The 23699-nt window shown below is 38.9% G+C and overlaps 1 protein-coding gene across 1 annotated transcript; it reads left to right on the top strand.

Moving 5' to 3' along the window:
- Positions 1-1401: 1401 nt before the first annotated feature.
- On the top strand, positions 1402-21461 carry DDX43 (DEAD-box helicase 43). Its single transcript, XM_036768975.1, has 16 exons — positions 1402-1868; positions 3657-3712; positions 5398-5527; positions 8279-8392; positions 11241-11322; positions 12626-12782; positions 12895-13013; positions 13723-13827; positions 13937-14078; positions 14647-14747; positions 15847-15934; positions 16601-16728; positions 16938-17047; positions 20249-20387; positions 20636-20723; positions 21022-21461. Exons 1-16 carry the CDS (start codon positions 1604-1606, stop codon positions 21133-21135), a joined length of 1938 nt encoding a protein of 645 aa, XP_036624870.1. The 5' UTR covers positions 1402-1603; the 3' UTR covers positions 21136-21461.
- Positions 21462-23699: the final 2238 nt, after the last annotated feature.

Here is a 23699-nt window from a genome sequence, read left to right as displayed (position 1 = left end):
TTTTCTCCTCACTCCAACCCCACCATAACTCTGCGAGTAAGGCAGGGCAACTATTACTAATATTTCTTACAAATGTCTCCCTCCTTAGAACGTGAGCTCCTTGAGAGCAGGGACAGCTAGGGATCCCCATCTTTGAACTTTTTCTTTGCTCAGCATAGTGCCTGCCTCATAAAAAGTGCTTAGTGCATGCCTCTTTCTTTTCCTCTTCTTTTTTAAATAAACAAATAAGGAAGCAGATACTCAAAAAGATTACCTGTATTGGTAAAAACAAACAAACAAAAACAGCTGAAATTTGAATGCAAATTTCTGGACAACTATAGATTGGGGGCTCTTTCCTCTCTACTACCATAACCTCCCTCTACCTCACCTTTTCCCCTCTAACTATAGCTAGTTTATAGACCAATGAAAGTGGAAAAGCTGATCTAATATTGTGTTTTATTTTGTAGTAGTGAATCAGGGCTGGAAATCAGGCAGACTCTCTCAAGATTAAGGAAATTGAGTCCCACAAGAAGTTAATGATCTTCCCAGGGGCACAGAAGAACCCAGGCTTCTTGCTACCCAATGCTCTACACTATTCCATTTGACACACTTTCCTGCCTCCAGGTTATAGAAAGATAACTGAATAGTTAGAAGAACCAACTCATTTACATGCACAGTGTCTGCATTTAGGGAACTCTGGCTCAGCCTTGTCTTTAAATGCGGTTCAAAGTAAGACTGTCAAGTCGTGTAGTTGCCAAAGGCCCTCAGTTGAGCCCTGCAGTAGGGTGAATAAGAAAAGAGTATGGCACAGAACGATGTACCTACCGATAGAAACAGTCACATTGTGCCCAAGACGTGTGCCCCCCAAAGCGCCAAAATACTTCCACTTATTATCAAGAAATCTGGGGCTCCCACCCCAAGCCAAGAGTACGTTCCATTCTTTCCAATTGTTTTCCTTTATTTGTAAATAACGCTTCCGAATCTCAAGTGCTCAGCTGGCTTTCCTGAAATAGACCAGAAAAAGCTACGGTCGAAGGGGGATTGAGGATCTGCTGAGCAGTCCACTAAGAAGGAAGTGTGGTGTTGGAGAAAACATCACGTACACTCTGAGCCTCAGTTTCCAAATCTGTAAAGAAAAAAAAAAAAGACTTGCATTCCCCCATATTACGGGGCCTCGTTAGGAGGAAAGGCAAACGCTAAAAGTCCCTTTAATCAGAGCTGTTATCATTAATCATTATCAATATCTAGTTTTAGATACACAGGGTATAACTAACTGCAAAGAAAGAACTAGCCCTAATGCGCCTGCCCCACCCCTTAACGGGACAACTTTTCAGGGCTCCAAGAGATTGGCCGTGCCCCAGAAGCACCGCCCCTCTTCACCCGCCAGCCAATCGCTTCCTCGGGAGGTGTTGAAGTCTCAGAGGGCCGAGGCAGGTCTCGGGTATGTAAACTGGGCCTCGTGTCGGCGAGGCTGGGCTCAGGTCACTGCCGGACACAGCTTCGGTTCTCCTGGCTCTGCCACCTCCGGGAAGGCTCCTAACGTCGACGACAGGAGACACCCGACGCTCTCCTTCTAACTTTTCCATCGCCTCACGTATCCCGCCACTCCCGCCCCGCCCACGCAATGTCCACCAAAGAACCTCACACCAACTGCGCCTCCCGCAACCCCAGCTCCGCCTCTCGCGGCCCAGCCCCTGACAAGAAAACGCCCACAGTGCCCCCTCGGGCGGCGGGAAGCTATGCAAGGGGGCGGGGTGGCGGCGGCGGCGGCGCCCGCGGAGCCTCCCGAGGGCCCTTGGGAGTCCTGGAGTACAGGGCCCGAGGCTCCTGCTACAGAGAAGCGCCGCTCTGTTTTAAACTCGACAACTCCGTCGTAGGGGCGGTCATAGGTGAGGGGCTGGGGGGATCCCGGGACCACGGGAGGGCGGGGTCGTCTGCTTGGCCTTTGGGTTTGACCCCGGACCCTCGAGGGCAGGGGCTGTTAACTTCTCCTCCCTTCTCTAGTGTGGTGGTCGTGGGTCTCTCCAAGGCCTGTCATATACAGTAGGCTCTTCATACGCGCTCTTTGATTGGAATGGAATTGATTTAGAAAGGATTTGCTTTGACACACGGTACCTGGTATGCTGTAGGAGCTTAATAAATGCTGGGTGGCTTGGCTTGAGGAGCAGAGTTCGCAAAGGGTGTGGCCTCCCTGCCCTCCCCCTGATGCTATGAACTTGTGCTTCCCTTGACCCCTTTCCAGTGCCGGGGCCCCCAGCTTCATCTAGGCTGACCCAAACTCCCGCCGTACCCCGTTCGTCGGTCGGGGAGCATTCCTCCCCCTTCCCCCACTCCCACCCCACCCTTCCCCCTTGGGACTGATTAGGGTAGGAAGGGGAAGGAGGAGATAGATTCCTACGTACCCTGTAGAAAGGACAGACCGGAGCTCCTCTTCCTAGGAAAGGGATTGTAAACTTTGAGCCTGGCACCCTTACTGCTTCTCATTCCTTTTGCCTTCCTCAGAGGTTGGGTTTCATTGGTAATCCAATCCAAACCTACCCCCAAAGGTCTCATATCGTATGTTTACACCCAGAAGGTGTTAGCTGTTAACAGATAAAGGTGTTTACGATCCCCTTGGGGGGGTGGGGTGTTGCGTTTCAAACCTACAGACTCTAAAACCCGCAGGCCTTTTTTAAAAGGAATTGTTCGGTTTTAGGTAAAATAACAAGCTGGGGAATATCTGGTATGGTCAAAAAGAACTGATTTCAAGTCCCCGCTCATTTCCTCGCTCTCCGGTATGACTTTAAGCAAGTTACATAAAACTCTGAGACTCGGTCTCACTTTCTCTTATAGAGAGAACAACCACTGGACTAGATAAGCTCTATTTTTTTCAATCAATCAAACACTCTCCTTCTCTTCCCTCATTGAGGAGACAAGAAAAACAAAACCCGTGTTAGCAAAAAAATCTGCATTCTGAGTCCATCACTTTTGTTTTTCGAGGTGGTAGACGGACTCTAAAGCTATGATCTTTTAGTTACTGGAAAAAAAAAAAAAAAAACCTTTTTATCTGTCTATTCCAGTAGAACAATCTAGTCCTTTTACCAGTCCGATCCAGCAAGTATTTATTAAGCCCAACCTTTGAGGAAGGCATTATTGAAGCAGTAGGGATACAGAAGGAAAAGGCCCAGCCTTTGAGGAACTTACTCTTGTTCTGAATTTTTTTTTTTGGCAGGGCAATTGGGGTTAACCGACTTGCCCAAGGTCACACAGCTAGTACATGTGTCAAGTGTCTGAGGCCGGCTTTGAACTTAGGGCCTCCTGACCCCAGGGCCAGTGCCCTACTCACTGTGCCACCTAGCTGCCCCTGAGGAGCTTATTCTTCAGGTTTGGGGAAGAGAAGAGTACTTGCAATATATAAACCAAACAAAACTGCACCCAATACAACAAATGCAAGTTTGATTTTTATTTCAACTGGTCTGTTTTGGGAGGTCAAAGAAATGTTTGTTCATTCTTCTCTTTTAAAAAAAAATGTGTATGTGGGCAGAATAACCAGTTAGCCATAAGGTAGAAGTGGAGGAAGGAGAAAGTAGAGAGTCCCTTGAGTTTAGTATAGTAGTCTTAGATACCTGATAATTAACCCAACAGTTTGTCCAAATCTTATCATACTTATTTTGTATAATTCATAAATGTTTTAATAGGTCGGGGTGGAACAAAAATAAAGGAAATTCAAGAAGCAACAGGTTCTAAAATTCAGGTAAATGTTAATTTTCATCATCTTGAAAAGAAAGCTCTAGGACTAGACGTATGATTTCACAAAATATGATCATCATAGGTATTCTTTGAAGTGTGGCAATGGAAAAGGAATTGGCATAAAGCTGCTGGTGAACGGTGAGCAAAGTATGAACTGGCAACTTCTGATTCTACTTTAATGTCTAGCTTTGCTGCTTTTAATAATTTGTCATGCAATTCCTTGCTTTTTTTATATCAGCCTAGGCATCAAATTGCCTTCACATATATTCTTCACATATATTCATGTGTTCTTTGTAACTACCCTGTGAGGCAGGAGTTAAACTTGTTTTATAGGTGAAACTCAAAAGTTTGCCCAAGGTCATATGGCAACTATATGAAAAAATGCCCCAAATCCATAATAACAAGAGAAGTGCAAATCTAAACAACTCTGAGTTTCACCTCATACCAAATTGGCAAAAATGACAAAAAATGGTTGTTGGAGGTGCTGTGGGAAGAAGGCACATACATTGTCTTTGAAATGGTATAACCATTTTAGAAAGCAATTTGGAATTATGCAAATAAAGTGACTAAAATGTCCATACCCTTTGAGCCAGAAACTCCGTTACTAGACTTATACCTTAAGCTATCAATAAGAAAAAAGTCCCCCTGTACTCCAAAATATTTATAGCAGCACTTTTTGTGATAGCTAAGAATTGAAAACAAAGTAGATGCCTATCAGCTGGGGAATGGTTAAATAAATTGTGGTACATGAATGTAATGAAACATTACTGTGCTATAAGAAATGATGCATATGGTAAATACAGAGAAGCCTGGAAAGATCTGAAATGAGCAGAGCCAAGAAACCAATATACGCAGGAATTACAACAGTGTAAATGGAAAGACCAACGATGCACAGGAAAAAGTAAACAACATTATAAAGATTGAATAGAACTCAAACAAAGAGATATGAGAACACACCCCCACCTAGCCCTTTGTGGAGGTGGGAGGTCGGAGGTTAAACATCGCACATATTTTCAGACTTTCTTAATGAATTTTTCAGTTCTGACTTTTTTGTTTTCCTCTTGGGGAAAAAAAATACTTTATGTCATGTGAGATGGTTCTTGGGAAGGGGGAAGGGATGGGATATGTGGAATAGGATGGTGATTAAGAAACAGAATTTAAGTTTATGTAGCTAATCAGGTGCTCTGCCTCAGTGGCACATGGTGTTTCTGTAAACCCTTACTCTCCTGGAGGGTGAGCAATGTAGCTTTGGGGAAGAGATTCAGATGATCTCTTTTCCCCTTACTCTATCTTAAAAGATAGAGGCCCTCTGGAAAGCTTTTTTCACTATCTTTTTGTTATTGTCTTGTCAACTGAAATGATATCCTTATCTTAATTGACCATTGTGTCATATTGAAACACTTTTAAAAAAATTCTACTTTCCTGAAACAGTTCTGTTAACATTTGCTTTATTAGAGGATTAGACCTTATTCTAGGCTCCATCCTGAGTAAATATCTCGATCAACTAATAGACATATATCCCTTGTGAAATTAGAAGATAGTTCTAGTAGATGAGCCAAACAGCTTCTGAAACTTGATAATTCACATCATTACCACTTTTATTATATTTACTTAAATTTTTTACCATTATGAATTTGGAGACATGGGTATAGTAAGGTTATGATTATTGATGTCTTTCTGTATTTTTAGATAATAAAGGGGGATCTCGAGTCAGAAACCAGAATATATGGCAACAAGGAGAACCAGAAATCAGCTAAGTTAATGATAGAGGAAATAGTAAAAAAAATCGAAAAGTTTTCTAAAGAGGACACAAAAACTGGTGAGTACGCTAATGTTCTATCACAAATGTAAACAACTACTCTAACAGAATCCTCTATGCAAAAGCCATTAAATGAATTTTTGACTGTTGCTGGACCTTGACAGCTATAACATTTTACTCCTTCCCCCAACACCCTTTCTCTACTAAATTTCAATGAATCTCGTCTTCCAGAGGTTTTCCCAGTTTCTCTAGTCCATACCCCTTGCCTTAGGAAAGAAGCACTTATTAAGTGCCCTACTGTATGCCAGGCCCTGTGCTAAGCACTTAAATATTATCTCATTTGATCCAACCCTTCCAGATAGGTCCCCATCTTGCAGCTGAGGAAACTGAGACAGAATGTAACTTGCCCATGGCCAGATTTGAACTCAGGTCTTCCTGACTCCAGACCCAGTGTTCCATCCACAGTGCTACCTAGCTTCCTTAGTTGGCTGTCATGAAAAATATGACATTTGTCACTTTGTAATTGTATCCACAACTACTCCCAAAATTCTGATTCGAACATACTGACTTAGCCTTAATAGTGTTAGTGACCAGCAAAAGACAGCACTATTAAGTCTATATGATATATAAAGTTGTAAAATCATACATAGTATAACCTGCTTTTTGTACAAACTTAGTATTGCATTAGGCTTTTGGAGGATAGAAAAGCAGAAGTATGTTCTGTGATTATTTCCTGGTTTTAAATCCTGCCTGTGATCTGATCACCTGTGTGACCCGGGGGTGGTCACTTAGCCCAGGACTTCTTAAACTTTTTCCACTCCTGACCCCTTTAGCACTTCATAAACTGTGGGTCAAGATCCCATATGGGGTTTAAGAAGTTTTAGAAGTGCTGACTTAGCCTACCTGAGTCTTAGTTCCCTCAGAATGGGATCATCTTGTTGATTGACCTCTAAAGTTCTAGAGCTGTGACCCTATGATGAATGTAATAGGATATTTGTACAGTCCATCTCACTAGGCTCTTATGAGCATACAATGTTATCTTTAAAATGCCATAGGAATGTGAGTTGCTATTATGTTTTTGAAGGGTTTTCATATACAATATTATTCTCAGAACAATACAGTGAATTGGGTAGTATGTACAGTTATTATCCTATTTTGTAGATGAGAAAAATGAGGTGCACATAATGAGTTGGTAAAGAAAGCCTGAGTTTGTTAGTGCATTGGTAACTAAGGTGGGGCTCCAGGTGGGGCTAGTGAAGGGAGGTCTGATTATATCTTCACTCCCAAGTAGGCCCAAAACCCCTAGCTACTAGATGCTAAGCTTATGTGGGCTTGAAGCCCCCAGGGTCCTAAGGGGAGTTGCTAAGACCAGAACCAATAGTAAGAGCTTAAGTTCTGGTCCCTCAGATGACATTTGATGATGGCTAAAGAGTGCATAAAAAGAGAGAACAGAGGTATTTGTTTGGGGCTCTCACTCTTGGCGGTGTGCTGATGCGTAGACTCTGGGCACCTGTGGTTAAGAGCCCCCAGCCTGTAAACCCGGATGTTTGGACTTTGTTAAACTCTGGTAACTATGCATTGAGATTTGAATCAGACAAGGTCTGTCTGTTGATGGTTGTAATTTGTTTGTATTTGGTTGGAAGTTCAGAGTGCTGACTTTTTCCCCTGAACTAAGTGGATGATATTTGTATGCTGGATTAAAGTAAGATTGTTAACCCCTTAACATTGCTTTCCTTAGTAAAGCAGATCAAAAGAACTTGGGCTCGAAGCATTCTGTGTGCTGGTTGTTGTTGGTTTTATACCCCCACAGCAGCTGCTAGCCGAATTGTTACAACAGTTAGATGTAAAGGGCCAGCTCTGAGAAAGTCCATTGTGGGATAAGATACAGGCCAGGTTTTCCCTGAAGCCTGTTCTTGCCCTTGGGCTGATAACTCAGCACGTGGGCTCTCCAAAACCCCCATGGCACACACACACTAAACACCACCTGTGAGCTGATTAACACAATATTGTTATGACAAAAAGGGAACAAAGCACGAGGAAGTCATGCAGTGTAACAAATGTCTCGCATGTGAACTTGTTGATCTGCTTGCCTAAAAAGGTATATAAGCCCTTTTCTTCATCTTAATAAACGGAGCTGTGCTGTACTCTTCTGCCTGGCCCGTGTACTCTTTTCACTCTCCACAGCATTCGGCCATCTCCAGCCATTCAGTGCCACAGCTGCTGGCAACAGTTAGACATGTATGTTTAACTTGAGAATTACTAAATTAATTATACTCAAAAATAGTACTGTATAATTCATATTTATATAGTGATTTTAAGTTATACAAAGTGTTCTCACAACCCTGCAAGGTAAGTACTATGATTCGTAAATAATGTATTACTACTCGCTTCTTGGGAAAGAAAAAAAAACACAAACTATAAGGGGCAGCTAGGTGGCATAGTGGATAGAGCACAGCTCCTGAGTCAGGAGGACCTGAGGTCAAATCCATTCTCAGACTCTTACCAGCTGTGTGACCCTCGGTAAGTCGCTTAACCCCAATTGTCTCAAAAAAAAAAACAAAAAACACCAAACAAACCCAACTGTAAGGAATGTTTGTTGTTCTTTCCACATTACCTACTTTTTAAATTAAAAAACATATCTTAGAAGTCATGACCAACATGTCATACTCAACTAGTAAAACTAATTTATGTTAAAGAGTTTTCTCTTTATTAATAAATGGGAGACAGTGTTTATGAAAGCAGAAATTGTTACAAAGTAATTTTCTTGAACTTCTCATGACTTTCCCTTCTTAACTTCTCTGCACCCTGAAGGAAACACTTTGAAATCATCCTGTAATGAAAATGGCCCAGAAAAAAAAGTACCAGTGATTGACTGGGAGGCTATTAAAGAGGACCACCTCCACTACATTAAAACAAAGTGGGACGGTTAGTACAACATAAACATTCTTTGTGAGTTTTGTCTTAAATGTAAATAATAATTCTGGTAAAATATACTTCTCTTACTATTATTGAAGAATTCTGTACTGAAAAAGGAACATGAACAGTTTTATAGGACATAATCTTATTTTAATCCTTTGCACAAGTTGTTTGCTAAAGGGTAAGGCAAGCAGTAACTGACTACTGTGTGATATGACTACATTGGCTCTCTCTAGTCCTTTTTTTACAAACCATCTTAGGGTGTGTGTGTGTGTGTGTGTGTGAGTGTGTGTGTGTGTGTGTGTGTGTGTGTGTGTGTGTGTGTGTGTGTGTTGGTAATGCATGTAGTTTCAGGAAGAGGGCTTTGGGAATGCAGACTTGTGATTTCACTGGTATAGTAAAATCCTGTTACCAAAGCAGGTCTTATGCTTATATTCTGATTTAGAGCCTTAGAGAGCTGCCTGAGACACTGGAAGGTTAAGTGGTCTTAACTTGGACCTAGGTTCTCCTCAACCCTAGGCAGGCTTTCTATCCAATACTCCACTGGGCCTCTTAATCTTAGGTCATATCAATAAAGTCCAAATAAGGAGGTAACTGCCCTGTCTTCTTTAGTTCGGTTCCAAAATCCAAGTTTGAAAAAGTAAAGTGAGCCAATATAATGAAAATGACAATTCTTCCTAAACTAATCTATTTATTTAATGCCATCCCAATTAAATTACCAAAAAAAATTGTTTTATTGAGTGAGAAAAAATAATAAAATTCATTTGGAAGAACAAAAGGTTAAGAATATCAGTAATTAATGAAAAAAAAGGTAAGGAAGGAGGCTTATCAATACCAGATCTTAAACTATATTATAAGGCAGTAATTATCAAACCTATCGGGTACTGGCTAAGGAATAGAAGAGTGGATCAGTGGTACAGAGTAGACATATAGTACACAGAAGTGAATAATTATAGTAACTTTGTGTCTGACAAAAGTAAAGATTTAAGCTTTTGAAATAAGAATAAACTATTTGGTAAAAATTGCTGGGAAAACTAGAATACAGTTTGGCAAAAATTGGGTGTAGACCGAAAATATATTACACCATTTACTAAGGTAAGGTCAAAATGGATACATGACCTAGATATAAAGGGAAACATCATAAGTAAATTAGAGCAATATAGAACATATTACCTATCAGACATATGGATAGGAGAAGAATTTATGAATAAACAAAAGATAAAGAGCACTGGGAGATATAAAATGAATAATTTTAATTACATTAAATTAAAAAGGTTTTGTACAAACAAAACCAGCGTAGCCAAGATTAGAAGGAAAAGAGAATGAGAGTGAAGGGAATGTTATAGACAGTTTCTAAGATAAAAGACTCATTATCTCAAATATATAGAGAACTTTGTTTTATTTTTCAGAATATGAGTCATTCACCGATTGGTAAGTGGTCAGAGGATACGAACATTGCAATTTTTCGATGAAGAAATCAAAACTATATATAGCCATGAAAAAATGTTCTAAATTATTATTGACTAGAGAAATGCAAATTTAAACAACTTTGACATATCATCTCACACCTATCAGACTGACTAAAATGATAGAAAGGAAAATGACAAATATTGGAGGTGATGTGGAAAAATTGGGACTTTACTATATTGTTGATGTTACTTTGAGTCAATCCAACCATTTTGGAAGGCAGTCTGGAATTACGCCTAAGAGTTATAAAACTGTGTGTACCCTTTGACCCAGCAGTACCACTATTAGATCTGTTTTCCAGGGTGATCAGGGGAAAAGGAAAAGAACTTCTATGTTCTAAAATATTTATATCAGCTTTCTTTGTGGTGGCAAAGAGCTGGAAATTAAGGGAATACCCATCAACTGGGGAATGGCTGAACAAATTGTGGTGTACGATTGTGATGGAATACTACTGTGCTGTAAGAAGTGGTGAGCTGGTTGATTTTAGAACAACATGAAAAGACTTGCCTGAAATAATGAAAAGTGAAGTGAGCAGAGCCAAGAGAATGTTGTATATACAGTAACAGCAATACTGTTCGAAGAATAACTGTGAACCAAGTTATTCTGAGTACTATAAATATTCAAATCAACTATAAAGGATCTATGAAGGAAGATGCTATCCACCTCCAAAGAAAGAATTGATAAATAGAAGTATGCATAGTATGGTTTAATGTATATTTATATATTTGCGTCAGGTGGTGGCCTTCTCTAGTGTGGGGTGGGGAGGGAGACAGTTTGGAACTTAAAATATAACAAAAAAATAAACTAAAACAAATGAGAAATCTAAAAAAAGAAAAGATAAGGTAACAAGAATAAAGAAGGGTCTAGAAGCCATGTCTTGGGGAACACTGAAAGAACTACAGAAGAGAAGTTTTACTGAGTTCTTTAAATATTTAAAGAGTTGTCATATGGAATAATTATTCTAAATTCCAGAGGGCTGAAGGAGAAGCAAAACTTTAAACAAAGCATCTTCAAGGTGGGTGCCCTGGAGATATTAGGAATGTTAAGTAGAGGTTAGATGACCATTTGACATGGTTGTTGGAGAGGTTATTGCTGAACAAGTTAGGTTTGACTGTGTTAGAATAGTTGACTTCTACGACCCATTCTGATTTCATGATTGTTATGAATCAATACTTCTTTTTGTAAAGTATGCTAACTGTGGTTGAGACAAGTCATAAAATGATTGAAAATGTCACACTGCAAGAGCTTTATTTTCCTTTAGTGAGCTTGATGTCCAGTTGAAGTTAATGGTTACCTGCTACATATTTAGGCACTTATATTTATATACATCTTAATTCTAATTAGAATTTCCAAGTACTTTGACTAATGGAGTTCTTTTTTTTCCACTGAGGTCTTCCTCCAATTAAGAAAGATTTCTACATAGAATCTTCAAAGACAAAATTAATGTCACAAACACAAGTAGATAAGTGGAGGTAAGTAGTTTTTATATATTGAAGTACTTCAAGTGAACTCACTGTATGGTTGTTTGCAGTTGGCTTAAATGTACCAAGAAAGTCAAATGCCAGCAAATTGAAATGGAAAATCTCACCTCTATAATAATTGATACTACTAGACTGAGAATAAAGTGATAATTACCACTACTCCATCTCAGATTAATCTGGGAGTAAAAGTCTTATGGCATCCATTGTATGAATTTTTACGTATCTGTCAAAATTATGACAGCTTTGCAGGGATAGCTTTCTTTAAATATATCATCATTTGTAAACACAGTTTTTATTGGCCTTGTTTTACTCTCCTTTATGCTTTGTTAAAGAAGGTAGGAATATATGGTTCTGTGTTCAAACTCTCTCTTATACTCATTTATATTGGAATATGTAAGTTTTCTTAATGGTGTATAATTTTCAAAAATATTTTTTAATTAATTTAATTTTAGTTCACAACATTCAATTCCACAAGCTTTTGAGTTTTAAATTTTCTCCCCCTCCTTCCCTTCCCCCTTCCCCAAGATGGCATGCAATCCGATATCGGGTCTACATATACATTCATATTAAACATTTTCGCATTTGTTATGTTGTAAAGAAGAATTATAACCAATGGAATGTACCACAAGAAAGAAGAAACAAAACAAAAAAGAAAGCAAATAATGTGCTTCGATCTGCACTCAGATTCCATAATTCTTTCTCTGGATGTGCATCGCATTTTCCATCATGAGCCTTTTGGAGTTGTCTTAGAACCTTGCATTGCTGAGAAGAGCCAAGTCTATCAAAGTTAGTCATCGCACAGTGTGGTATAACTTTGTACAGTATTCTCCTGGTTCTGCTCATTTCACTCAGCATCAGTTCATATAAGTTGTTCCAGGTTTTTCTGAAGTCTGCCTCCTCATCATTTCTTACAGCACAATAGTATTCCATTACATTCATATACCACAACTTGTTAAGCCATTGCCCAATTGATGGGCATCCCCCTCAGTCTCCAGTTCTTGGCCGCCACAGAAAGAGCCACTATAAATATTTGTGTATATGGGGTTCCTTTTCCCATTTGTATGATCTCTTTGGGATATAGCTTAGAAGTGGTATTGCTGGGTCAAAGGGTATGCACATTTTTATAGCCCTTTGGGCATAGTTCAAAATTGTTCTCCAAAATGGTTGGATCAGTTCACAACTCCAGATGGTGTATAATTTTTAAACACAAGAGAAGGGTCAGTGCTTATTCGTACACCAGATTAGTGAGCTGTAAAGGGACTGTGCTATTAAGCTTTCTTTTTTTCCTTTACAGGGAAGAAAACAATAATATAATATGTGATGACTTAAGAGAAAATGAAAAACGTATCATTCCCAATCCAGTATGTACATTTGAAGATGCGTTTCATCATTATCCTGATGTTATGGCTAATATAAAGAAAGTGGGTTTCACAAGACCTACACCTATACAGGTATTCTATAAACTGCTGGGGTATAATATTTGAGGGAGGGAAAAGACAGTTGCACTAGGGAAATTACATTTAAAGCTGTAGTTTGGGTTTTAATGCTTGTCATTTTTTTCAGTCACAAGCATGGCCAATAATATTAAAAGGAATTGATCTAATTGGCATTGCCCAAACTGGCACAGGAAAGACTTTGGCCTATTTAATGCCAGGATTTATTCATCTTGACCTGCAGCCAGAGTAAGGATTCTTATTTTCCTGTTTTGATAGTGTAAAAGGTTTTATTGGTTTCTGTTTTTTTATGAGGGATTTTAAAATCTTTGATAATTAATGAATTAATCTAAAATCAAGTCTTAAGGCACACTTGCATCTTTCCACAATAGATTTCAGCCACATATAGTTTTAGGGTATTTGTAACTAAAAAATTAAGAGACCCCACAGAAGTAATTACTTAAATAATTGAAATATTTGGCAAAATATTTTCTCAAATATCCATCACCTGCAACCCTAAGTTAATATTTGGTATCAGATCCTATTCTTAAATTATAGACTTTCTCCAAGATGTTTTCTCATACTTCTTCTACCTTTCTTCTCATACCTGATAATCTACTATTCTCACATCTTCCAGCTATCACCCATGCATATGACTCCCAGTATCTTAATCTTGACACCCCCCTCACCCACCCTGCCAACCTCTCACCTGACTTGTTGAATAAGTTTCTCTAATACTAAAATCTTCTGCCTAACTTCCTTTTTCTGGATCCAACCACCGTTCTCTTACATCCAGGCTTAAAGCTTTGGTCAGGTTAGAGTTCCCTTATCATCCTCCAACCCTCCACTCTCATCTAATTAAATTACTAAGACTTGATTTTTATTTTTTTTAAAATAGCAAAGCATGGTTCCTGTTGAGTATAACTAACACTTCTTGATCTCCACTCTAACAAACCAGAGAGAAAAGGGATGGTCCTGGAATGCTTGTGCTGACACCAACCAGAGAATTGGCTCTACAAGTCGAGAGTGAATGTAAAAAATATACCTATAAAGGAATTAAAAGGTAATTTGTATTGCTGGTTAGATTTTAATATTATTTCTGTTCACTGGATATTTGCCATGATTGTTGGGAAGATCTTTTTTTGTAACTAAAACTTGTGGACTCTTGGCAGCATTTGTATATATGGTGGTGGAGACAGAAGAGGTCAGATTGAACATGTTACTAAGGGTGTAGATATTGTCATTGCTACCCCTGGTAGACTCAATGACCTTCAAATGAATGAATTCATCAACCTGAATAGCATCACATATTTGGTAAGTCTGTTTCAGACTGGGACAGGAGGAAGAGAGGAATGAAAAAAAAATGACCTTCCCCAAATTATTTTTAACTTTTGTTAATGTAAGACCCCAACAACCATTCATTTCATTCTCAGTGAGGTATGTATGGCCACAATAGGCACATACTTATTGTGTTAGAAAGTAAGTAGATTACAAAATCAAATTCCTAGAAACCCAAAGGAGATTTTATTGTGTATTACATCAAGTAACCATAACTTTTGTAGAGAAATCCTCTTAAATCAGAGGTTCTTAACCTGGGATATGTGGATAGATTATCAGGTGGTTCATAAATTTGAATGAGAAAAGAAATTACATCTTTATTTTCACTAACCTCTAACTGAAATGTAGCACTTCTTTTAATTATGAATATAGGCAGTAAACAGTATTCTGAGAAAAGATCCATAGGCTTCTTCTGATCACCAGTGGGGTCCATGAAACAAAGGTTAAGAACCACACTGTCTTAAATGATTGGTTTTAGGTTGGGTGTGGGGGGGAAATGAGATCTAAAAGAAGTGTTTAAAATAGCATTTCCAATTTTTTGCAGGTTCTAGATGAGGCTGATAAAATGTTAGATATGGGGTTTGAACCTCAAATAATGAAGATTTTATTAGATGTACGGCCAGATAGACAAACTATTATGACCAGGTATGTAAATGACATTATTTCCATCCATAAAATAGAATTAACAGAATCTCTAGCCTCCTTCTGATTTCACAATTTCCTAATGTACTATGAAGGCTAATTCTTAAAGTTCTAAGTTATTCCCTTGAATAGTATTAACAAAGTGAATGCTAAACCTAGTTAACAACTACATAATGAAACCACATTTAAGATTAACTGCCAGTTCTTTTTATTTTCTCCTGATTTCCCTTCTGACCTGAAATGTAACATCTCTCAAGTCATACCTCTTCTTTGCCAAAAAAAGTTCTTTCTGACATTCTATCAGTGGCATTACCAGTCACTTATGCTAGACACCTCCTTTTACCTTCATCTCTTACCACTCTGTGTTCTATATCCATATCTCTCCTCCTTGAATCCCACTGCCACCACCCATGAGTATGTGTTTGCGGGGGAGGAGTGCCTCTGTATTCCCATATTACAGATGAAGAAATTGAGGCTCAGAGGTTAAATGATTTATCCAGGGTCACATAGCTAGTATGTGTCTAACCTAGGATCCAAAGCCAGGCCTTCTTAATGTCATAGCAGTACTTATCTACTTCCTCTTTAAGTCTCTCCACATTTATCCTTACTCACTTAACCCCAATCCATCCATCCCAGGACCACCAAATTAATCTTCCTTATATGTAGAGGTGATTGTCTTTGCTTTTTCAAACCATTCAGTTGTTGCTCACCTAAATACTTTACAATGTGGTGCCACCCTGCCTTTTCAATTTTTGCTTTCTTAAACTTTCAGCTATTCTTACTCAGTACAATATAGCTAAATTCCTTTACCTCTCAGCTTAATGAAATCCTTTTCCTCCTTTTATGACTGAGATCAAATGCTACCTTCATGAAAACTTCCCTAATTACCTCTTGTCCCATCCCTACACATAGAAGGAAAGGAGAGATCACTTCCTATTTTTGCCCTACTGGATTAGAAATTCCATGAGGTTATGGCTTAGGTCTTCATTATATTTGTTATCTCTTCTAGTATGTAGTACAGTGGCTTACACTATCACATATTCCATTTAAAGCCAAAATCTAGAAACCTAACATGTTTCCATGTATCTTTTCTTTAATTTAGTGCTACTTGGCCTGATGCTGTACGTCGACTTTCACAAAAATATTTGAATGATCCAATGATTGTTTATGTTGGAACTCTGGATCTTGCTGTAAGCTTTTTCAGCTTGGAATTTGTGTCACTTCTTTTAAGTGGGTATAAGGCGGCTTATGTTGCAAGTCAGTGAAGGCAGTTGTAGCTTCCATATCCTACATAGAGAATGAGATCCTGTCATTGACATGCTGTTAGGAAAACATCTTAAGCAGGGACACATGGCATAATCCCTCCCCTTTTCTCTGTGTTTTAAGGGTCTGAGTGAGCTCCAACCACTGGATGGCAGGTATATATAGGCCCCATGGTAATCCTGTTTCACTAGGGACTTGGACTCTTCCTTTTATTAAGACTTTTCTACCTTAGGCCTTTGGAACTCTAGTCTTTGGGACTCTTTAACTGACCAGCCTAAAAAAAATGGCATGGTTTGACCAATTTTTAAAATATAATACAATGATTGTTTCCTGGTTCAGGAAAAACAGGGATATAGTTCACATATTAAGGCACATTCAGAGGAAATCAAGGGATAAGACATGGACTTTGTTCATGTTTTTCTGTGGGAATAAAAAAAACTGCTCTAAAGAAGTTATGAAACTACGCATAGCAGTCTATTGCTTATGTTTTGGATGAATGAGGGCTAAAGGGTGATAACTTATAAAACATAACATTTGTATCTTACTTTACCTGTTTTTCTAAAGCTGAAATATTCTTTCCTTGAATGGGGTAGGCTGTGAATACTGTAAAGCAGAAAATAATCATAACCACAGAACAAGAGAAACCTGCTCTTATACATTCCTTCGTTGAATCAATGAAGCCTGAAGATAAAGTAATTATTTTTGTAGGGAGAAAACTTATGTGAGTACTGTCTTTCATTTGTCCACCTGTCTCAGAGACATCAAATTTTACTGAACTTATTTGTGTCTCTTTTGTCATTAGAATCCAAAATATAATTGAGAAGTATGGCATTGATAAGATACCACCCTCTTGAGTTGGTAGTGGTACCGCTAGAAATTCCTATAATTTAGTAGTTCAGATTGCATTTTAAATTGGCAATTTTTTTTTAGTGCTGATGATATATCCAGTGACCTGAGCATTAAGGGTTTACCTGTACAGTCATTACATGGTAATCGAGAACAAAGTGATCGTGAGCGAGCACTGAACGAGTTTAAAACAGGTATGCTTATACAATTACTATTCTACTGAATCATGCTTCAGATTTATTATGTCTTTAAACTAATTCTAGACTCAGAATTTTAAATACCATTGATGAGGTACATAAGACCTGTAAGCACAATAGAGGCTTGAGGGGGTGGGGCCAAGATGGCAGAGTGAAAGCAGGGACTTGCTTGAGCTGTCCCCCAAATCCCTCCAAACACCTGTAAAAAATGACTCTAAACAAATTCTAGAGCTACAAAACCCATAAAATGACAGAATAAAACAAGTCTCCAGCCCAAGATAGCTTGGAAGGTCACTGGGAATGGTCTATCACATTGTGCTGGGAGCAGAGCGTAGCCCAGTGTGGGCCACGCAAGCACAGACCAGGTCAGAGCATATGGGGTGGAGCAGGCCTCAGGGCACTGGATCACTGATCTGTGGTGGTTTCCAGACTTCTCAACCCATAAATGCCAAAGAGAACTTAGCAGGTCAGTAAGAAAACTGTTGAACCTCGGTGAGAGAAAAGCTTTGTCTGGCCCCAGCCCCAGGGTGGCAGAGATGGCTGCAGCAGCAGCGGCTGCTTCCAGAGCTCCTAGCCCATTGACAGTGGGAGGAATCAAGCAACTGCTCGGAGCAGGGGTGCAAGGATCTCTTTGCTGACACTGAGGCAGGGTTTTCTTGCCCTGCCCTGCTTGGATTTGGGTCATCATTCTGGTTGGCAGTCCTGGGGTGAGGAAGAATGCTGGTCTGGCAGAGCTTGTGGTGGCTGTGGAGAGGGAGTCCTCCTCTCAGCTCCAAGGCAGATAAGAGTCCTTGAGGTCACTCACAGACCAGAGCACAGGCCAGGAGAGGAGTAAACACCTCTCATTGGATCATACCACCTCAGAAGAACTGAAAATTTACAGGTGCCTACAAGTAGCTCAGAAAACAGCAGTGCAAAACCCCTGAAGCTTGGAACAAAGCACTCTCCACTCTGGAGGCAGAGTCATACCTTGACAGATAGCTCAGAAGTCAAGTAATTGGCTGGGAAAATGAGCAGAGTAAAAAAAGCTCAGACTATAGAATCTTATTTTGGTGACAAAGAAGATCAAAACATAAAGCCAGAAGAAGACCGCAAAGTCAAAGATCCAACATCAAAAGCCTCCAAGAAAAATATGAATTGGTGTCAGGCCATGGAAGAGCTCAAAAAGGATTTTAAAAATCAAGTAAAAGAAGTAGAGGAAAAATTGGGAAGAGAAATGAGAGGGATGTAAGAAAATCGTGAAAAACTTAGTCAACAGCTTGCTAAAGGAGACCCAAAAAAATACTGAAGAAAATAACATCTTAAAAAATAGACTAGACCAACCCAAATGCAAAAGAGGTCCAAAAAGCCAATGAGGAGAAAAATGCCTTAAAAACCAGAATTAGCCAAATGGAAAAGGAACTCCAAAAGCTCACTAAAGAAAAAAATTCCTTAAAAATTAGAATGGAGCAAATGGAAGCTAATGACTTTATGAGAAATCAAGAAATTATAAAACAGAATCAAAAGAATGAAAAGATAGAAGACAATGTGAAATATCTCATTGGAAAAACCACTGACCTGGAAAGTAAATCCAGGAGAAATAATTTAAAAATTATTGCACTACCTGAAAGCCATGATCAAAAAAAAGAGCCTAAACATCATCTTTCAAGAAATTATCAAGGAAAATTGCCCTGATATTCTAGAACCAGAGGGTAAAATAGAAATAGAAAGAATCCACCAATCCCTTCTTGAAAAAGATCCCAAAAGGAAAACTCTCAGGAATATTGTAGCCAAATTCCAGAGTTCCCACGTCAAGGAGAAAATATTGCAAGTAGACAGAAAGAAACAATTCGAGTATTGTGGAAACAATCAGAATAACACAAGATCTGGCAGCTTCTACATTAAGGGATCAAAGGGCTTGGAATATGATATTCCAGAGGTCAAAGGAGCTAGGCTTAAGACCAAAAATCACCTACCCAGCAAAATTGAGTATAATACTTCAGAGGGAAAAATGGGTTTGCAAGGAAATAGAGGACTTTCAAGCATTGTCAATGAAAAGACCAGAGCTGAATAGAACATTCGACTTTCAAATACAAGAATCAAGAGAAGCATGAAAATGTTAAACAGGAAAGAGAAATGATAAGGAACTTATTAAAGTTAAACTGTTTACATTCCTACGTGGAAAGATGATATTTGTAACTCATGAAGACTTTTCTCAGTATTAGGGTAATTGAAGGGAATATACATATAGACAGAAGGCACAGAGTGAATGGAATATAAAGTGATGATATCTAAAAAATAAAATTAAGGGGTGAGAGAGGAGTATATTGGAAGAAGGAGAAAGGGAGAGATAGAGTGGGGTAAATTATCTCACATAAAAGAGGCAAGAGAAAGCTGTTATAGTGGAAGGGAAGAGGGGAGGATGTGAAAGGGAATGAGTGAACCTTGCTCTCATCGGATTTGGCTTAAGGATTGAATAACATACACACTCAATTGGGTATCTTACCCTACAGGAAAGTAGGAGGAAAGAGGATAAGAGGGGGAGGCGATGACAGATTGGGGGAGAGGTAGTCAAAAGCAAATACTGTTGAAAAGGAACAGGGTCAAAGGAGAAAACTGAATAAATGGGGGATAGGATAGGATAGGATAGAGGGAAATATAGCTGGTCTTTCACAACATGGCTATTATGGAATTGTTTTGCATAATGATACATGTATAACCTATATTGAATTGCTTACCTTTTCAAAGGGGGGGAGGGGTGGGGAGGGAAGAAGAGAGAACATTTGGAATTCAGAGTTCTAAAAACAATGTTAAAAACTGTTTTTACATACAACTGGGAAATAAGATATACCCTATAAGAAAGTAAGGGGAAAGGGGATAAGTGGGGGGTGCGGAGTGGAGTGATAGAAGGGAGAGCAGACTGCAGAAAGGGGTAATCAGAATGCATGCCATCTTGGGGTCGGGGGAGGGGAGAGATGAGGAGTAAATTTGTAACTCAAAATCTTGTGGAAATGAATGTTGAAAACTAAAAATTAAAAAAAAGACCTGTAAGCACCAACAAATAATAGTACCCACCTAAGAAGTATAAAAACATCTCCAATGTTGATTGAAGATGTATTCCTTGGGGCTTAGTAAATTGAACAGCCTGGTTTGCATATAAAATATATAATATTATATATATATATTAAATCTTTGGTTTTGGTTTGTAAATTTTTCTAGGAATGGTAAGAATATTGATAGCTACAGATCTGGCATCACGAGGTCTTGATGTCTTAGATATCACCCATGTTTTTAACTTTGATTTTCCTCGGAACCTTGAGGAGTATGTCCACAGAGTAGGACGTACTGGAAGAGCTGGGTAAGAATGTTATGCTTTAACAGAACTTTTCACTTTTCGTTACTTCTAACCAGGCAAATCTCTTCACTGTTCCTATAACTTTATAGCAGGCCTCCTCTACCTGATATTCTGCTACTTCATATCCTTGTCAAACTTGCTTACTAACCCGAAACTACATTAGTAAATCAACAAAACCATAGCATACCTTATTTCAATATTAAATAGAAAACATGGTAAGAGTTTATTTACATGAGACTCTTCTCTTAAAGGCATACAGGGGAATCAATTACTCTACTTACTAGGAATGATTGGAAAGTAGCTGGTGAATTAATCAATATTTTGGAGAGAGCCAACCAGGTGAGGAGATATAATTTGGTATTTCCTAATTTCTTTAATTTTTAATTTTTGCTTGTTAGCAAACATGAACAAATGTTTTAGTTATGTTAGCAAATGTGAGAGTAAATTTAATTTTGTAAGATTTCATGATAAGATCTGCAAATTTACTATTAAGAAATCAGGTGTTTTGTGTTTTTAATCTCAGTAATTAGCATCTCTTTAAAAATTCCCCTCAAATTACTACTGAGAATGTGGAATAGCACTGCAAAAAGCAATTTTTAATAAAATTCAGATAACCTAATGCATTTAATGATTTCAGGAAATTCCTAATGAGCTTATATTAATGGCTGAACGATATAAACAACACAAGCAGAAAAAAGATGAAGAAAGAAACATAGCAAGAACTCGTGTAAGGACAAGAAACATTTATTGATTTTGGAAGCATATACAATCCAGAGAACAACTTACTTTTGGGGTTGTTGCCTTTCAACTTAGCAAAAGCTGAACAGTTAGCAAGCTGGAGGACATCTGGAGGAAAGATGGGATTTGGGGTTTTTTTGTTTTTTTTTTTTTAATATATTGTGAGGAAACAAGAGTATTACAAATTTCTGATTGAACGTTGAAAGTTCAGATCTGAATGGAAGTAGAGAAAATCTGACTTGCATATGAAGGGACAGTTCAATCGTCAATATAATGTTTAAAGATGTAGACATCTTAGAACATTTTTGTACTTTGTTTATTAAAATCAAAACTATATTTAAAATGTTTGGGCTTTTTGGAGTCTTTCCTTCTCCTGATTCTCTTCCCCCTCAAAAAAAAGCCCAAAAAACTGTTTCTTGCATAATTAGACTACATATGCTAAAAGAATTAGAACTTTCCCTTCCTTCTCATGATGCATCTTTATTTCTGTTACCCTGTTCCAGCATGACTGGACCTGTGGCTTTTGTTTTTACCAAAGGGCCTTCCCAGTGCTTTAGAAGCAGTTTCTAGATTAGCCCTACTTCAAATGACCACCTCCTGCTTTCTATCTAGACTTTCCTAGGATGTACCTTTGCTCCTGCAGAGAATCATTCCTCCTAGGCCCCACAGGACACATTATCACTTGCCTCAAGGTTGTAGGCCTTTAACAATCTACTGACATTCCTCCCTCAACAGACTTCTCTCTAGCCACTGATAATATTCCTGAACTCTTTCCTCAATGGTTAGCCAACCCCCATCCCATCATACTCTTCCCCATCTTAGTGATTCTGAACTCGAAGTTTTCATGGTACAAATCCCACTCTCCATCCTTCACTGTCTCCTCTATCCTAACCACCTTATCCCATGACCCACTTCAAATCTACCTACCCCTTCCACTGTGCTCTCTAGAATTATTGCTCCATAGTTAACAAACTTACTTTCATCTTAAACATTTTCCTTCCTTCCATTTTCTTGCACTCAGAACTGCCTCATTCCTGATTTGCTGCATCCTTTTTAGTACCTATTGCAGTACACATACATACTGGTTGTGGTGAGTCAGAATAATCCTTGCTCCCTTTTGCTACATTGGGACTTTCCCTCTACTACCCTTACTCAGTAAACTTTGTTCCCGAGGTCCAAATCAATCCATAGTTATCCCCAATCAAGATTCTGGTAGCTGTTATCTTCCAACATTCAGTACATTTAGGCACTTACCTTCTTCCGTCAATGGGCTCACAGTCTTCTCTACAACCCTCATACTAAAGGACTTCAACATACATACTATTATTCCCTGGAACACTTTTAATTTCCTGGTTCATTAATTTGCTCACTTCCCATCACCTATTCATCGACCTCACCTATACACAGAGATAGTCATACCCTTGATTTGGCCACAAGTGTCCCACTTGCATGTTTGTGAACTCTGAAATTCATTTATCTTATCACAATCTTTTATCATTCCCTCTCCCCCTATGCTTAGACCCCTAACATTGTTCTTCCCTCTTAATGTGACCTCCAATCTCTCCACCACTCATTCATCTTCTAGGCCATCACCCCTGCACTGGTTCCCCTCTTTTCCCCCATCTTGACCCCTTGGTGAATCAGTTCAATTCTACACAATCCTCTACCCAGCAATCCCTTGCCCCTTTATCCTCAATTATGATTTGTAAAGCCCCAACTTTGGATTACTCCCATCTGCCTTCCCTTCTAATCATGCTGCTGAATAGAGCTGGACAAAGTCATAAAAACCATGCTGACTAGGTCCAAATTTATCTAATCTGAACTGAGCCATCAGTGAATAAAGGCAAATATTCTATTCCTCTCTAATCAATTCATTATCCCACTCTCCACAGCACCTATTCCAAATTTTATTGTCTATCTTTAAACCTCACCTTCTGCTCCTCCACCCCCTCAGCTGAAAATCTGGCCTCATACTTCACCGAAAAAAATTTAGATCATTGGCTGTCATTGGTGTCATCACCCTCTTTCCTTTGACACTCTTTTCTATAGTTTTTAATACCACTGCTCTCTCCTGGTTCTCCTACCAATGTGATCACTCCTCAGTCTTTTTTCCCAGATGACCCCAGGACTCTATCCTAGGACTTCTTCTCTTCTCCCTCCATAGTAATTCACTTGGTGATCTATGTTGGCCCCTACTGATTTGATTATCATGTCTACACAATTGATTCCCCGATCTATTTATCTACTCCATCCTCTCTCCTGACCTCCAGTCTCCTGTCTCCAGCTACCTCTTGGACATTACAAAATGTCCTGTAGACATCTTAAGCTCAACATGTCCAAAACTGAACGTATCTTACCGCCCAAAGCCTCCCCTCTTCCTAACTTCCCTGTCGCTGTAGGATACCATCCTCTCAGTCATACAGGCTTACAATCCAGGTGTCATCCTCAACTCTCCACTTCCTCTCACCAGTCATATTCAATCTCTTGCCAAGTTCTGTTGATTCTCCTTTTGCAACATTTGTGCTATATGTACCCTTCTGTCCTCTGACACAACAGCAATTCTGATGCAGGCCCTCA

The sequence above is a fragment of the Trichosurus vulpecula genome, chromosome 7 (genome assembly GCF_011100635.1).
Source record: "Trichosurus vulpecula isolate mTriVul1 chromosome 7, mTriVul1.pri, whole genome shotgun sequence".
NCBI lineage: Eukaryota > Metazoa > Chordata > Mammalia > Diprotodontia > Phalangeridae > Trichosurus > Trichosurus vulpecula.
This window is presented reverse-complemented; position numbering and strand designations above follow the sequence as displayed.

What these genes read in the sequence shown, in the direction of transcription:
- DDX43 (XM_036768975.1), top strand. Translation starts at nt 1,604, where the DNA reads ATGTCCACCAAAGAACCTCACACCAACTGCGCCTCCCGCAACCCCAGC. An exon ending in CAACAGGTTCTAAAATTCAG is followed by an intron (nt 3,713 to 5,397) that starts GTAAATGTTAAT and finishes CTGTATTTTTAG; the next exon opens with ATAATAAAGGGGGATCTCGA. An exon ending in CATTAAAACAAAGTGGGACG is followed by an intron (nt 8,393 to 11,240) that starts GTTAGTACAACA and finishes TTTTCCACTGAG; the next exon opens with GTCTTCCTCCAATTAAGAAA.